At 33.6% G+C, this 15,869-nt stretch overlaps 3 protein-coding genes across 3 annotated transcripts; all 3 read right to left on the reverse strand.

Annotated features, from left to right (window-relative positions):
• On the reverse strand, positions 1-3,223 carry LOC102603195 (B3 domain-containing protein At5g42700-like). Its single transcript, XM_006354838.2, has 7 exons — positions 2,950-3,223; positions 2,745-2,840; positions 2,626-2,660; positions 2,348-2,516; positions 1,170-1,376; positions 843-940; positions 1-346 (listed from the first exon to the last, which is right to left on the reverse strand). Exons 1-6 carry the CDS (start codon positions 3,070-3,072, stop codon positions 851-853), a joined length of 720 nt encoding a protein of 239 aa, XP_006354900.1. The 5' UTR covers positions 3,073-3,223; the 3' UTR covers positions 1-346; positions 843-850.
• Positions 3,224-4,858: 1,635 nt separating this feature from the next.
• LOC102603536 (uncharacterized) lies at positions 4,859-10,166 on the reverse strand. Its single transcript, XM_006354839.2, has 7 exons — positions 9,813-10,166; positions 8,461-8,518; positions 7,246-7,326; positions 7,055-7,090; positions 6,449-6,688; positions 6,226-6,367; positions 4,859-5,615 (listed from the first exon to the last, which is right to left on the reverse strand). Exons 1-7 carry the CDS (start codon positions 9,986-9,988, stop codon positions 5,122-5,124), a joined length of 1,227 nt encoding a protein of 408 aa, XP_006354901.1. The 5' UTR covers positions 9,989-10,166; the 3' UTR covers positions 4,859-5,121.
• Positions 10,167-12,594: 2,428 nt separating this feature from the next.
• LOC102603876 (pentatricopeptide repeat-containing protein At1g73400, mitochondrial) lies at positions 12,595-15,057 on the reverse strand. The gene has a single exon (XM_006354840.2). It carries the CDS (start codon positions 14,568-14,570, stop codon positions 12,849-12,851), a length of 1,722 nt encoding a protein of 573 aa, XP_006354902.1. The 5' UTR covers positions 14,571-15,057; the 3' UTR covers positions 12,595-12,848.
• Positions 15,058-15,869: the final 812 nt, after the last annotated feature.

The raw sequence follows: 15,869 nt of genomic DNA on the forward strand, positions 1-15,869 counted from the left end.
CCCAACCAATATATTTATGGGACCAAAATAGCCTTTAAAATAAAGGTCGCGTGTTTAATGAAAAATTAAGAGCATTTCTGACCTTTTTCCGTTGTGCAATGTTAAACAATGGAGAAAGTATATGCGAAAACATAATAACTAGGCTTAAAATTGGCATTTTTTTGGAGGACAAGTTCAACTTGCAACATCAAAACTATCATTCCTGGATTTTATGTACTAATCTACCAATGACTTGTTTCTAGATCAAAATCACCTCCAATGTTGTTGTTTAGATCTACTAAAAACATGTCGGACAAAATATGAGACAGAGAAGCCACATAACGCGTAGCAGCAACATTCTCTTCTCCTGCAAAAGTCATTAGAGTTGTTTGTTAGAGAGACAAACATGGCCAGTCATGACAACAAGAAAGTTATACATTGTTATAGACATGGATTTTAAAGGACAATGGCCCTCAAAAAGACATAATATATGGTGTTGTTTAATCTCTAGTAGCTAGCAATAACATATATGTGTGATCATGTTTCCCATTTTTCATCTATAATTAATTAATGTGCTCTATAAGAATTGACATATTTAGTCCCTTTGGTTATTCTTGCATTTTTGTCTCCAGCTATATAATAATACAACTAGCTGTAACCCTGATAGTACAGTTGTCTGCAGACATTATAAAAATCAAGAATTGTGACTTCGGACTCAGACTACACTTGTGAGATTATACTTGTATGTTATTGTTGTAACTGTTACTTCTCTATGCAAATCACAACTTCAATCCAATAAAAAAGTTGTCTTTATTCATTGTTAATTCAATAAAAACTCATACTATATAAGAAGCAATATGTACCTGGATTTTCAAAAGGCTTCACTGCTTGAGGTTGAGGTTGAGGTTGAGATTTCAGTACTTGCAGTCTCGTTGGCATTGTTTACTCTTATGATATATGCCTACACAACAAAGGAGAGAACAAGAGTTAGCCCAAAAATTCAAAGCAAGAGCCTCAAAATGATGAATGTGTACATCGATCAAGATTTCATCACACTCGTGTCAATGGAACATTGTAATTCGAAACAGTGTGTTATTGAACAATGTTGCAGCTCAACTTTGTTGAACATGAAATTTGAGCTAAAGGTGTTCAATGACAAGCTTACAAACATCCTTATTCAGAAGAGTTACCTTGAATTTTGTTGGACGAATCAAATGAAACACGATTGTATCTCCATCGGCCAAGTCATGATCCACAGAAAACCTCTTCCATCCACCACTAAGTCCACATTTTTGAGCCAAGTATACAGTTGGCCATTCTTCTCCTGTTTCATCTATTAAGGTGATAGTGTCATCTCTTCTTGGAAGGTTCTTCCTGCAGAAATTCGATGGGAGACCCTGCAGCATGAGTTGCAAATGAGTTAGTGTCCGCCTTCACTCAACAACAACTACAACTACTACTACTACAGACAATCCTAAGCAAGTTGTGGTCTGCAATGTGGATCCTCACTGCCCATATCGCTCTATTTAAGCATCCGTCTTTTCATTCTAAACTAATACAATGATCAAATTGCTAGGTGTTTAGAATTGACAACCTAATCATCACTACAGACAAGAATGCAAAGCCCTCAAAAGATAGCAACAGTAAGCTACTCATTGTGTTGGCATTGGGCAATAGCACCCTGCATCCAGTTATCCCAAGCAGACGCTTAAGAGGCACATAAAGAGAAGCATTTTAGCCATAATATATAACTATGCTTTCTGCAATGATCTTATCAAAGCTCAGTACTTTCTGAAGTTAAACTTCTTTTGATTAACGAGAATTTCGGTCCAGAGCCGACCCTTTAGGCCAATCACAACTTCCAAAATTCGGACCCCGTCCCTCTACCTTCTCCACTTAGATACTACATTTAGTTCGCTTAGCATAGGACTCGAACATGTGACCTTTAACACTAGTACCTCAACCTTTGCCAATTGAGCTAACCCTTGTGCACTAAGGGCTCCTTTGGTTGGGAACAAGTTATCTGGGATAACTAATTCCAAGATAAGTTATAACCCAACTTTATCTCAACCAAACATGAGATAAACTCATCCTGAAATTAATTCTGAGATTATCCTTATCCTTCCTACCAAACAAGCCCTAAGTGTGAACTTCATTTGGTCCATACTTTTACACTCTTCAGAAATGCAAACTGAGTTCTAAAGAGGACTATAATCAATGAAATTTTTTGCGCAAATATAAGATTACTATCAATCAAGTGTGCCTCAATACACTCTATATTTCCACTTCATTTAGACATCTGTTTCATTTCAATACTGAGTTATCCAACTTTTTAAGACAAAAATAGACTTAAGATTGAATAACTCACCAGCCAAAAACCTCCAGAAACATGAGAGGGAAGCATTGGTCTAACTAATATAGGATACTCTGATCCAAGACTTGCTTCAAGTTTCTCAGCTTTCTCTATCGAAGCAGCTCTTTCTTCGTCCGAAGCATACGCAAAAAACAACCTATCCCTCTTCGTTGGTGTAGCCAACCTAAACAAAACAAATGTGAATATAAAGCTATTTCATTTTCACCTGCAACAATGGATTCAAGAAAAGTAATAAAAATGAAATCTTTTGTTACAAAAAAATAAAGTGTTACCTTCTTGGTATCATCACTCTTTCATAATGAATCACCTGTACTCCAAAAAACATATAAATATTTGTAAAAAATTACTCAAAAATGAGGGAAAACAAAAACAAAAGGATAAAGTGTACTACTTCTTTGTATTCAGGAGCAGGGCTTTTAGCTACACGAGGTGATCTTCGCACAGCAACTAGCTCTGTTCCGACAATCCGAGGTTTTGTTTTCTTCATCTATAATTACCCATAAACAAAAAAGAGAAAAATGAGTTAATCTTTTGAGATAAATGCTAAAAAGAAAGGATTTTTATTATTTTTTTTAGCTTAAAGAAGATGAATTTACAGGAGTAGTTTTGGGGGAAGTTGAATTTTTGAGAGCTTGAGTAAGCAGAGGAAGATTAAGTTCTTCCATTCTTTTCTTGTTTTCTTCCAATCTCTGCTTCCGCAAATCCTCATATTTCACCATTTTTCTTTTCGATTTGATGAAAACAAAAGGTAATCTTACACAAGAGATGGAAGAAAACAAAAAGAGTTCTTTTGAGCAGAAGCAGAATATTTGTACAATAAAAAAATTTACTCCATTTTTATAGAAAGTAGAGCACAGTCGACCGTTGGAATACCACTTCAGTACTCACGTACCTCCGCACCCCCACTCAACACATCCTCTGTATTAGTGTACGGAATTAACTTCTTATTGGGCAATGTCTAATCAAACCGCCAAATTAGTGATTTCAAATCTTTTTTCTTTTAGGGTGTGTTCATGTTTTATTCGAAAATACTTTTTAGGAAAATAATTAAGTTTCTTACCTATCTTTTGGTGTTCGGGAGTATATTAAAAATGTTTTATGTATGATTTAGATAAACACGGAGTGGTGATGGTGGGATGTGTGGTTGTGGGGTAGGGTGGGGCTTAGGGGATGAGGGTGAGGACAAAGTGTGTTGGAAGGTGTGAGGTTATTAATGTGAAATGTTACTTGTGGAACTTGATGTCTCTAAATTTGAATGTGAAAAAAATTGATTTTTTTTTAAATTCGTATCGAACACACCCTAAATCTTGATATGGCAAATTTCAATGATCAAATGAAGTAAATATATGCGTTAACTAACCATGGTTAAGTGATAATTGTGTGTTTTAAAATATATATCATGCCTCTATTAATTTGATGTGAACATTGTGTGATCTTACTTAACGCTACTCCCTTTGTTCATGCTATTTCCCTTTTAATATGCTAAAAAGATGCATTTTTATATTGAAATACAATTTAAGTCTAAAATTATCATTTTACCTTTAATGACTTAATTTTATAATCGTAAAAGTATCAGGACATGTTTAAGATGGTAAAATGTAGAATCAAGAAATGAGTCATGTCAATTAATGTCCATTTCTATTCACTTGGACCCATTTTATATAATAAATCTTCATTATTATTCTATTTATATTCAACGTCAACTCGAACATAAAATCAATAATATGAGCAAATTCACACGGTCAATTGACCATTTGTTTGAATTAATGTCCATTTTTATTCATTTGGACCCATTTTATAGTAAATCTTCATCATTATTCTATACCCGAGCATAGAAGAGCAAATTCACACGGTCAACCGACCATTTGTTGGATTAATGTCCATTTTTATTCATTTGGACCCATTTTATAGTAAATCTTCATCATTATTCTATACCCGAGCATAGAAGAGCAAATTCACACGGTCAACCGACCATTTGTTGGATTAATGTCCATTTTTATTCATTTGGACCCATTTTATAGTAAATCTTCATCATTATTCTATACCCGAGCATAGAAGAGCAAATTCACACGGTCAACCGACCATTTGTTGGATTAATGTCCATTTTTATTCATTTGGACCCATTTTATATAGTAAATCTTCATCATTATTTTATATGCTGACCGTCAATCTGAGCATGGAATAATATGGTACCTACAATACCAGAAAGAATCTTGTTGGGAGCGGCATCTCCATAAATGGATCCTTACAATGCACAAATCTGGATAAGTCGGGCTCCAATGCGGGTAGCTGGAGATGGATCCTTACAATGCACAAATCTGGATAAGTCGGACTCCAATGTGGATAGTGGACACTAGGTGGGAAACACAAAAAGACTAAACAGTAAATACAGCTCAAAAATAAAGTCACCTCCCTTGTGACTGTTTGAAATCCCTTCTGATTCTTGAAGCAAAAAATATAAATTTATATTCTACATCAGCAAAGTGAAATTCTGTACAATCAGAGTAATGCAACAAATGAAAATGGAAAGCTTCATAACATTAACACTTGGTAAAATTTATCTTCTTTACACAGCAAACTCTATCCAAAATTAGGCTTACATTTAGCCGATTTAAGTAATGTACCTCTGGATTCCTGCGAGTTGTCCTTATTTCACCAACAAAATGAACAAGCAAGCCTAAGAGTCATTCTCGATTTTCTTTTTCCATGGCATTCTCATGTCGGTGTATTCTTGATGTTCTCTTCACTAAGATCATGAACTGCAAATCCTACAATCTTGAACGGCGAATGCATTTCATAGGATTGAAAGGTGAATGCCTTCGAGTTGATGAAAATGATGCCTTCCTGAAAGTTGGCGATGACCTTATGTCCCAGTCTTCAACAACTTTTGGAACACACACATCAAATAGAACTTGACCAAGAACACCATGAGCATTGATTCTTGGTGGGCTTGATAGGGGAATGTATCGTTCTTTCTGTTCGTGCTGAACTGACCCGCCATTACTGCCCTCGTGATACTCCACAGAGTTGGGTACCAAGAAGTGGTCATTTAACTCAAGGGAAATGCTCTGGAAGCTTTGATTTGCAGTAGCAGCAGCTTTTCTAAGATTGCCTAGAGGCTCAGAGATTCCATCATGTGACCCTTCCAACACCATCTTCTCCCCTTCAAGCTGACGAATTCTTTGAGAATAGATCATAGCAGCTTTTCCAAGAAGCTCAGTCACTGCAGCCTTGTATTCATGTTGGTGGTACCGATAGTGACCTGGTTGACGCAAGTCACAATAGAAGAGTTTCATCAAAATCACATGATTGTGAAAAGCTGTAAAACCTGAATATGCATAATAACCAGAAATGTACTATCTTGTGCCAATTCCAACTTGATAAATCCTAGAAAAATGTCTATCTCGCTAACAATTCCACAAAACAATGTGCTTTATCTCAGAAATGACAGAGAGACGCATCGATTGGATTGCAATTAAAAATCGACGGGAGATGTCAACAAGACTGCTTTGGATTGGGAGGAACGGAAAGAGAGCGAGCTTGACTACAGAAGATCAAGATTCTTGTGAATGAATATATGCAACTCCAGTTCTTGCAACTGTGTCTTTTGGTCTTCCCTGAGCTACTAAACTCCTTGAAACTCAACATCCATGGTTACTAGATACTTTCATTCCGAAGTTTTATTCATTTTTCTCCTCCTAAGGTGTAAAAAGATAATATATCATGAAGCCAACTTCTGGTCCTCTACTGACAGTTGTTATCAGAATCTAAATAGCAAATATAGTAATATTAGGATTTTAATTTATTGATATCTAACAGACCGAACCTCTGGAACATGAAGCAAGAAAGATTTCACAGGATTAACACCATACCTACGTGAGGGGAGCTACTCCATTTTAGTAGTTTGACATCAGAGCCAAGATCTTTAAGTCGCTGAGCAAAATTGCAAATAGTTTGGCAGGGAGCAAGATCATCATCTTCTGAGCACAATATGAGATATGGAGCTCTCGTGCTCTGCGAGAAAAACATTACTAAGCCAAGCAGTTATACATGGGGGTGGGGGGCAAAAATGAGTAAAAGGTGAGAGACACTCACAACAGAAGCATATAGAGTCTGCCAAAACTCGGCACGGTGTGATTCAAATCTTTTAAGGAAGAGGGCATCCATACTGGAAGCAATTCCATTTACTATCCATGAGGCAAGGCGAGGAGGACGTGACATTCCAAGAATGGTTGGATGTAGTATAAATTTAGTACCCAGATCACTAGTAAAGTCAACTGGAGAAGAATCGAAAATGTAGCCCGAAAGACAGTCTCTAACAAGTCGGAACTCACCCTTCATATTAAACAAATTATCAGATCAGAGATCACTGACAGTGTAATCACTTCACTTTAAAAAGCAAGGCAATGGACTATCACAATTAGGAAGCGGGTGTGGTGGAGGTATCATAAATTTATAAGATAAAGCAACCAGAACATGACAAAAGGAAGAGGAGGATTATGATATACTAACGGTGTTCCTGGTATATAGAAATTTTTTAGATAGAAATGTACAGTAAGATTGAAAATTTGAAAAAACAAATCATGTTTTGGAATGGAAATTAAGTTGGCATTTAACCACTTCGCTGATGCCCAGGCTTGTCTCTTTGTAGCAAACAAGAAAAACATAAACATTGTGAGAGAAAAACATAATGGAGTATACCAGATTGGCATGTTCTTCATATTTGCCCTCGATTATCTGTGATCAAATTAAAAGAAAAAAAGAAATTAGTTCACCAACTAGAAACACTATAGTAGAAAAGAAATAAATACTTCAAACTGTTGCATGTACTGTACTGACATACATATGGGCAACGATGATCATACTACATTTTTCAAAGAATTGTTCTTTACCTGGAGAACCTTATACATGCATGCTTTTGGTCCACCAGAAAAAGATGCAAAGACAACAGGGCATGGTCTAACTTTTAGCTCCTACACATACAACATTAAACAAAGTGGTCGTTAGAAAGTCATAACATGACAGAAACATGGCTATTGAATTTTATATGATAATAACAAAGTCATTCATTCTTGTTAGGTTAGTCAGAGAGATTTGAAGAAATAAATTACTAAGGTCTCGATGGAATATACACACATAGATGAGGTTGTATAACCATGTGCGAGTAAATGGGAAAAGGAAATATACAGAAAAGATAAGCCATTGAGACTTTTATTAGATTTGTTGAGTTTGGATATATCTTTTTAGCAGGGCCATTGCTATTCAAACATGTCAATTTTTTCAAGCAATGTGTAAATTAATATGCTTAGAGTCTTCGAGAATGGAAATGGTTAACTGTTCCCAAATCAGGCATGTAAGCAGGTAATGGGTTCACTAAAGTTCCTAGGTCTTCTCATGTGATTCCACTTCGGAAGGACCAGAAATGTAAAGAGTTCAAAACAAGTTTGCTATAAGTTTGGTGATGACTCCACCGACTTTTGGGAGATTGCTTGTTGGGCCACTCCTCTCTGAGATATGTTCATCCTGAATAATACACTCTCCTAGAAGCCAAAGAGGCTCGACTTTCAGATCATCTGAAATTTGTACTAATTGGCCTCTCATGGGATCGTAATTCAGAAGGCCATGCCGTTAATAGGAGTAAAATCGGATTTAAACTTTCAACTTCATTTTGGAATGAAAAGAAAGGAATTTGTCGTTTGGTTCTTTGACATCTTGTAGAACTTTCTTACCACATCTTCAATTATTGAAGGAGAACATGTAATAAAGTTGACATGCATCATATGGGAGCAGAGCTCTTACTGTCCATGAGATTTTAATAAGATTATCCATATAATAAAGCTTTCACAACCTGTCAATGAACTTTTTCGTGTGCTGAGCATGGATAAAGTGCTGACTCAAATGCTTTAGGCTCCCAATTTCGCAGCGGGAAGAAGGAGTTGAAGAGTGGGTCTTTCTTTTGGTCCTTCTTAAGACTTTGTTCTATGTAAACTAGATAACTTTTTGTTGTTTTTGCTTCAACACCACCATTATTTTTATAGTATACATTGTCTATAGAAAATCCCACTTTTATCAATGGGAGAAAAGAGATTGTAACTTTTAGGACTAACCTCAACAAGCTCGTTCACAATCTCTGCTGCCATTGCTGCAGCTTTATCAGGAAAAAACCTGCAAGATTAATGAGTAACAATCTCATAAGTTTGCATTGCAGGTTCTCTTTCTTTAAAATTTGGACCGTAGGAGAAAGAAGCAAGCAGCTAACATACTGTGATCGTCACCAATATTATAATAAAAATCCATAATCAGAGTTCAATTCTCGATATTAACTGAGATCAACTAACATGTATAAGTTCATCTCGCGTTAAGTTCAATTTATGCACCATCAATTCTCACATTTACAGTTCATCAAAAGCCATTAAGTTAAGGCCTCATTTGTTTGCACTTAATGGAGGTCTGAATCTTCATACATTGGGCCATTTAGTGCATTTGTTTTTTTTAAAAAAATAATCACTTAATGGATCTGAAAGTGTGTCTTATTTCTATTCGGACTCTTTTTAACACTAATTTATTTCCCCGTAAATCTCAAACATTATTATTTTTTCTCCGTTGCCCCTCTCTCCCTTTCTCTCCGTTATCAGCATAAATTGGCAGTATTTTTTCACTTATCTGCATTGCCTCTCTCCCTCTCTCTCCATGGTGTGTTGAATTTGTTCTTCTAGAACAGGTATGTTTTCAAAAAACTTTTTACAAATACTTTATTTATTAATTTGTATTTTCCAAATATTCTTGGTATTAAGTTTTAGATTTTGTTTACAAAATTAGAGATCTCGTGTGTGCTTATTAGATAATACAAAGTATGTGCTAAAAAAATTTAGGAATTATGTTTTTCTGCTTCTTTTTTTCTATAAAAAAAAATGTGGCGCCAATAGCGTCTCAATAAAATACACCAAATTATAACATGAGACATTAAATATTTACACACGCACAAAAATATAATTAATTTAGGATTGCCTTTTATATTTTTACAAACAATGAGAATATAAACAACAAAAAAAAACAAGTTGGAGGTGTCTTATATGATCATTTTGTAAGTTGGAGTATTCAACTAGACACTTCAGATGATCTAGAAGTGCACTCTCAAAGTTGGAGTGCTTAGGCCAAGTTTGTGTATGTTTATGTATCATGCAAAAAAAAAACCAACTTTTTAACTAATTCAGACAAATTCCAGCAAACTCAATAAGAACAAGCAAAAAAAGGAGCTATTTTTCCAACAATACAAACACCCAAAAAATCAAATAGAAAGAAAACCTAAAATGAAGAACCATGGGGTCTCAAATTCAAATCCCACAAAAATATTAGGCAATTTCTTCACATCTATCCTAACCTTGATCACAGAGTTATCTGATACCTGTTGCGTCAAGGTAAAAAAAGAAAAAGCTAAAATGGAGAAAAGAGAGCATACATATAATGGAATTGAGAGTGACAAACAAGGGATTTCCATCCAAGAGATGAGTAGAGATCAATATAGTTCTTGATATATCGATCTTGACTTGACATCCATGCGAACACCACCACTATACCTTCAACTTTCCCTCTCTCTTTTCTTCCCCAATAATACCTTCCCCCAAAACCCCACATCCTCAAATTTCCCCAAATCTTCAAATTCAAGCTAAAAAATTGATCTTTTTATCTTGGGTGTTTTTCTTTCCTCGATATATGTAGTGATAAAATAATGCTCTTTTGCAGTTTCTTTATATATATGATGATGATGGTTCAGCCATGGCCATACTTGTTCCACTTTGGCTTTTTCTGTAATCATTGACAACCCTCTAATGTTAAATATTACTACTACCGTTCCATTTTATGTCACATCTTTGATTTTTGGAGCCCGACATAGCTATTAAGAATTGTTTATTTTCAGAAGTAATTTTTTAGAAAAGTATTTTTGAAGAAAAATAATTTGTATTTGACTAATTCATTTGAAAAAGTGTTTTTATAAACGAATTGTGTTTGGGTAATATTTGGTAAAAAGTGTTTTTGAAAGTCAAATTACAATTAAAAACAATTATTTAATGTACTTTTAATATTAAGATTATTTTATAGAGAGAAACTTGTTTAAACCTCTATTACAAAAAAATTAAATTAAATTTTTATTTTTATTAAATTAAAATGTTCATATTCAAATTTTCAGTCAATATTATACATTTTTTGAAGGATTGAAATATTTAATTGTTATTATAAAAATAAAAAAAAACTCAAAATAAGCGCTTCTGGACTCCCCACAAAATACCAAATAGACTCTTAATTCGTCTAAACAAGAACATTATTTTACTATATTTAATTTTTATCCTTAATAAAATCATTCTGAGTCACACAAAATATTTAATTTTCTTGAATAACCAATCAAATCAAAAGGTGACTAATAACATGAGACGAAGGAAATACCAATTTATTTACCTTTTTCTTTCGAGGATTGTTTGGTAAGTGTATTAAAATAGTGTTTAATAATGTTGATATTAATAATATTTATATTAATTATGCGAAATCATTTCTAATATAGTGTTTAATTTAATATATTAAATATATCATTTATTGGATAAGTTTTTTAAGAAATAGCTACTTACAAAATTATTTTCAACAGATGTGATGGAAATGGTATGGAAAAGATTTGATAGGTAGTTGTGTCTTTAATCATGTGTCTTTAATCATCCTAATGAAGATGGTATTAGAACCATTTATGTTATTAATACAATGAATATCTATATATATATATATATTTATTTATTTTTCCTAATGCATTCTATCAAACAACCTCTTTAGTTCGTTATTTCAAAAATAACATCTATACTTTTTTTTTTATAAAAAAAACTCTTTAATTTCAAGTACCCCGATGTCACATTCAAAAATTGAGTACTGTTCTACCCTTGTCTTTTTGATCCACGTGGCAGGTATTGATAGGTAGTTGATAGAGTTAGCATCACAGCTAGTGAAATGGTGATTGGTAAAATGTCAAATTTTAGGGATAAAATATGGGAAGTAGCAAATCGTATAGGATAATATATTGTTGTTGTTGTTTGAGAGTTTAATAGGCAACTTACCAGTCGTAAACGAAACGACTTTAGCCAATTAAATTGTATTTATCTTATATTTAAAGATTTCATTGATTACTTTTGACGTGTATTTAAGACTTTCCTATTTAATGACTTTTACTTCTTCAATCAACATTGCCCTATTCTATGTATTTTATTATATATGAAATCAACCGTTTCATATTTCTTTGATCCTAACTGTTGTGACATGTTCCTTAAAAAAAATGAACTCATATTTTATTAAATTAATTTATTAATAATGATTTAATTACTATTATTTTATATTGTTATTTAATATTAAAGATAGTATAAAAAATAATATTAAGATTTTCTTGATTTGTGGACAAGTAAAATACATGGCTTCGTGGAAATGATAGTATGAAAAAGGAAAAAAACGATTCTCTTGGTTTGTGGCAAGTAAAATACATGGCTTCCTGGAAATTACACATGCTATGTATGTTTTTTTTTTCTTTTTTGGATTTTGTATCATTGTATGAAAGAAAGTATTAAATACGGTACTTTCTCAGTTTTATATTAGTTATCCATGTTATTATAAATAATTGTTTCAAATTACTTGTTGTCAATTTACAAAAGCAAAATAGGGTTAATAATGTTTTGTCCAGTGTAGCCTTACAAATAATTCTTTTTATAAGCGTAAACAAGTTTGTAAAATTTTAAAAAGGTTTTTAAGGGATAAATTAATAAAAATGTCCTTTAGATTTATGATTTCTTAAAGGGGGATTAAAGGATAAAGTGAACAATTAATATGAAACGGAGAGTAATTGGCAAAGATGAAATTAATGAAATTGTGGAGTATTTTCAGGATGTATTTGATTTTAATATTTGCAAAATGGTGGGTGAGGAGAATAGATAAAGAAGAAATATAATACTCTCATGTTCCAATGTAATAATTTAACTTCAAAATGTTTATTTTACCTTTAAATGAAATGACTTATAGCCATACAATTTTCTACTTCATTCATTTTAGATCATAAGTTTTAAAAGTTTCCTTTCTTTCTTAAACTCCGTGTCGAGTTAAACTACCACACATAAAATGAGCCGGAGGAGGTAGTAATAAGTAATTATGTTTTAAATAATTGAGTGATTTCCAGCCAACTAAACCTGAAAAAATAAGAAATATTTACACTAATAGTTGTAAAAGATCTTCACCCTTTAGTATATATAAGTTGTATATTTTCCAAATGTGATTTCAATCCCAAATCTGGTACAAGTGGCCTTTCTAAAGGTAAGCGGTTAAGTTGACTTTGGAAAGGCTACTAAGGACCGGGTGAAGAATGAAAAACGTCCGCTAGTCGCTCTCTAATTTATCTGTTTAACGACACAAACAAAATGCATACAAAGAAACACACCATCCAAACGTTGGGCCAAATAGACAACATAAGTCAATTTCACTTCCCTCTTAAGTTCATGCTCTGCCGCTTCTGATTGATGGCAAAACGTCGTGCCATAGCAGGGTTGTAGAATGTTCTCATGTGCTCTGATAGTTTATGAATGGCTCGTAGATCACCAATGGCTGAAAGTCGCATTAAAAATGAGTCAAATTTGCGGTATGGCAGTTTCATACCCCTGTTCACAGCTTCTTCCAAAAGGAAACATGCTTCTTCAGTAGCATTGTTATCAAAAAGCCCTTCAATCATCACACAATATGTTTCTGTAACACGCGTACAACCCCTCTTAGACATCTCGTGCCAGGTCTCAAAGGCTCCATCAACGTCACTCATTCTAAAGAACATTACAATTAGCATATTATAGGTCTGTACGCTGGGAACACAGCCTACTTCCGTCATTTTCTGATAAAGCCTAAGCGCTTCGTCTCTCTCTTTGTTGTCACATAGGACCTTAAGAAAACAGTTGTAGGTAACTATATCAGCAGGGTAACCCTTGTTTCCCATTTCTTCCAAAAGCTTATAAGCTGCCTCGGTCTTTCCAGCCAAACACATACCTTCAATCAATTCCTTGTATGTCGAAACATCAGGAACACATCCACTATTTAGCATATCTCCGAGAACTTTAGAACATTCTACCATCATATCATTCTGAACAAGAGCCACAATCATAATAGTATAAGTTTTTGCTGTGGGAGAAGACATGGTTGAACCTTTAGTTCTCATGAACTCGAGAAGGTCAGCAGCCTGCATCACCATTCCTGCAGTGCAAAACGTCTCAATGGCAGTATTATAAGTGAAGTTATCGGGTGTATGTCCTATGTTGATCATCTGATCAAGAATGCTCATAGCTCTATCTGGATTTCTAACACGACACCAACCGAAGAAAAGAATGTTATAAGTATCAGCAGTTGGCTTAACCTTACTCTTCACCCGCGTAAACAGAGCCTCAGCTTCCTCAACAAGACAGCACTTGCACAAAGCATCCAACAACAAATTAAAGGCATATACTTCGGGTTGTGTCTTCACTCGTATCTTCTTCTTCTTAGCAAATTTATGAAGATGTGTCAAATGCTTTTCAGTATACTGTCTAAGAATTTTCAACAACACTTCTAAAGGAACCAAACTCTTATCATTTCTCTTCATGTAGTCTAGAAGATCACAAACAACACGAAACTGCTTCACCTTATATTTTGTACTAGACAATATATCAATCATCTCATTATACGCCTGAGGCTCATGACTATAATTTTCTCGATGTCCTGCCCACGTAAAGAACCTAAATGCTAACTTCTCTTCATAACAAAGCTTTTGCAAGACCTCCACCACCAACGGCGTTGTTAATTCTATTTCAAGCTTATCCAGAGCTCTCTCCATCTTATGCCCTGGATTAGCATGATCCACCACAACCTTGTAAACGTTATCAATAGGATCATTGCTACAGCTTTCCATTGTTTCCTCCAACGACGAAAATGCAGAATTTTCGGCACAATAAAACCGCTGAAAGGACAAGAATGATGGTACACAAAATCTTGAACTTGTGCTCAAGATAAATGATACCCTTGTAGCAAATACGTATTTTGATTCGTATTTTATGACATGTTCATGAATATGTGTTGATGCTGCTGAATTTCGCCTTATATTTTGATGAAAAATGCAATTTTGGGAATGTAATTTCCTACTCAAAGTCTTGCAGATAAATGAGACAACTTTGAGCTGAGACATCACACAATCTCCACAAAAAAATCAATGCATAAGAGTACTTAACTTTCACAATTGGTGAAACAAATCATTCTTGAATGATCATATACGTGTTTTTTCGTTGAGGCATTTCATCGAACAGTTGGAAGGTGCAGTTAAGCACAACAGAGCTCTCTCCAAAGATGGCTATTGTCTCTCACTAAAATAGAGCTCATACGCTGCCGTTTCTTTCTCGTTCAACATACCCGTGAAATCCCACTTATGAGGTCAGGAGAGGGTAAAATATCATGGTACTCGAGGTAGAAAAACTATTTCCGATAACATATAACATTAATAATTTGGAAGAAGTATTACGGGCAACGCCGGCAGATCAGTATTAATAATCAAATATAAATAGTAAAAGATATTCCAAAGAGACACGTTGATAGATTTTACCTTCATATCCAATAAAACTGCATCATTTTAATTTGGGTAAAAATTTATCAATAATTGCTTATCGAGTAAAAATAATATTTGACTGAGTAAACGAGTATGAAATTGAGTTTCGAATGAGGAGGTAGTTTTGTATCATTATTTAAGACATATACGAAAAAAATCGGATCATTTCGCTATTGTATGAGAAAGTTATCACTATTTTAATAAAATTAAAATTGTTAGTTTTTTATGTAAATTTCGTTACACATATTTATATCTAACAATTGAATACGAGATAAAATATGTGTCTTTCATATATATTTATTTTAATTAAAATCAAACAATCAAATTAAAATGAAGAAAATAACAACTACCGAGTCTGAAAATTTACAAATATTTTCTCAAAGAGTCAAAGCACGTTAGTAAAATCCAACCTTTTTATCATGATATGTAGCAGTAAAGTTCCACATTTGAGTGCCCCTTTTTACTTTTGTTTTTTCAAACATATTGAGTGTCCCCTATGGATTCAAAACTCTGGCATTTTCAACCCTTTTACAGCTAAACCTTTAGGAGTTTAAATTTCTATAAATCTTGTAAATAATTTTTCATATTGTCAAATTAGATCAAGAAAATATTAGAGCATAAAATTTGAAAATAAAAATTAAATATAAATAAAATTAGTTTTATGTCAAATGATTTGTATGCAACTTAAAACTTGTTATAAAATGAATCTAATAGTACATAAGAAAGTCGACAAAAAAATATAAAAAAATATAGAGGGATAAGAAATGAGAATTTTCTTATTTTTTCAAATGTATTTCATCTCACTTTTCATGTCTCTTGACCTGTATTCTGGTAAACTAATCTTAATATATATTAAGAATAATATGAAGAATAGTAACAAAACTT

This window comes from Solanum tuberosum, unplaced genomic scaffold (genome assembly GCF_000226075.1).
Source record: "Solanum tuberosum cultivar DM 1-3 516 R44 unplaced genomic scaffold, SolTub_3.0 scf00184, whole genome shotgun sequence".
NCBI lineage: Eukaryota > Viridiplantae > Streptophyta > Magnoliopsida > Solanales > Solanaceae > Solanum > Solanum tuberosum.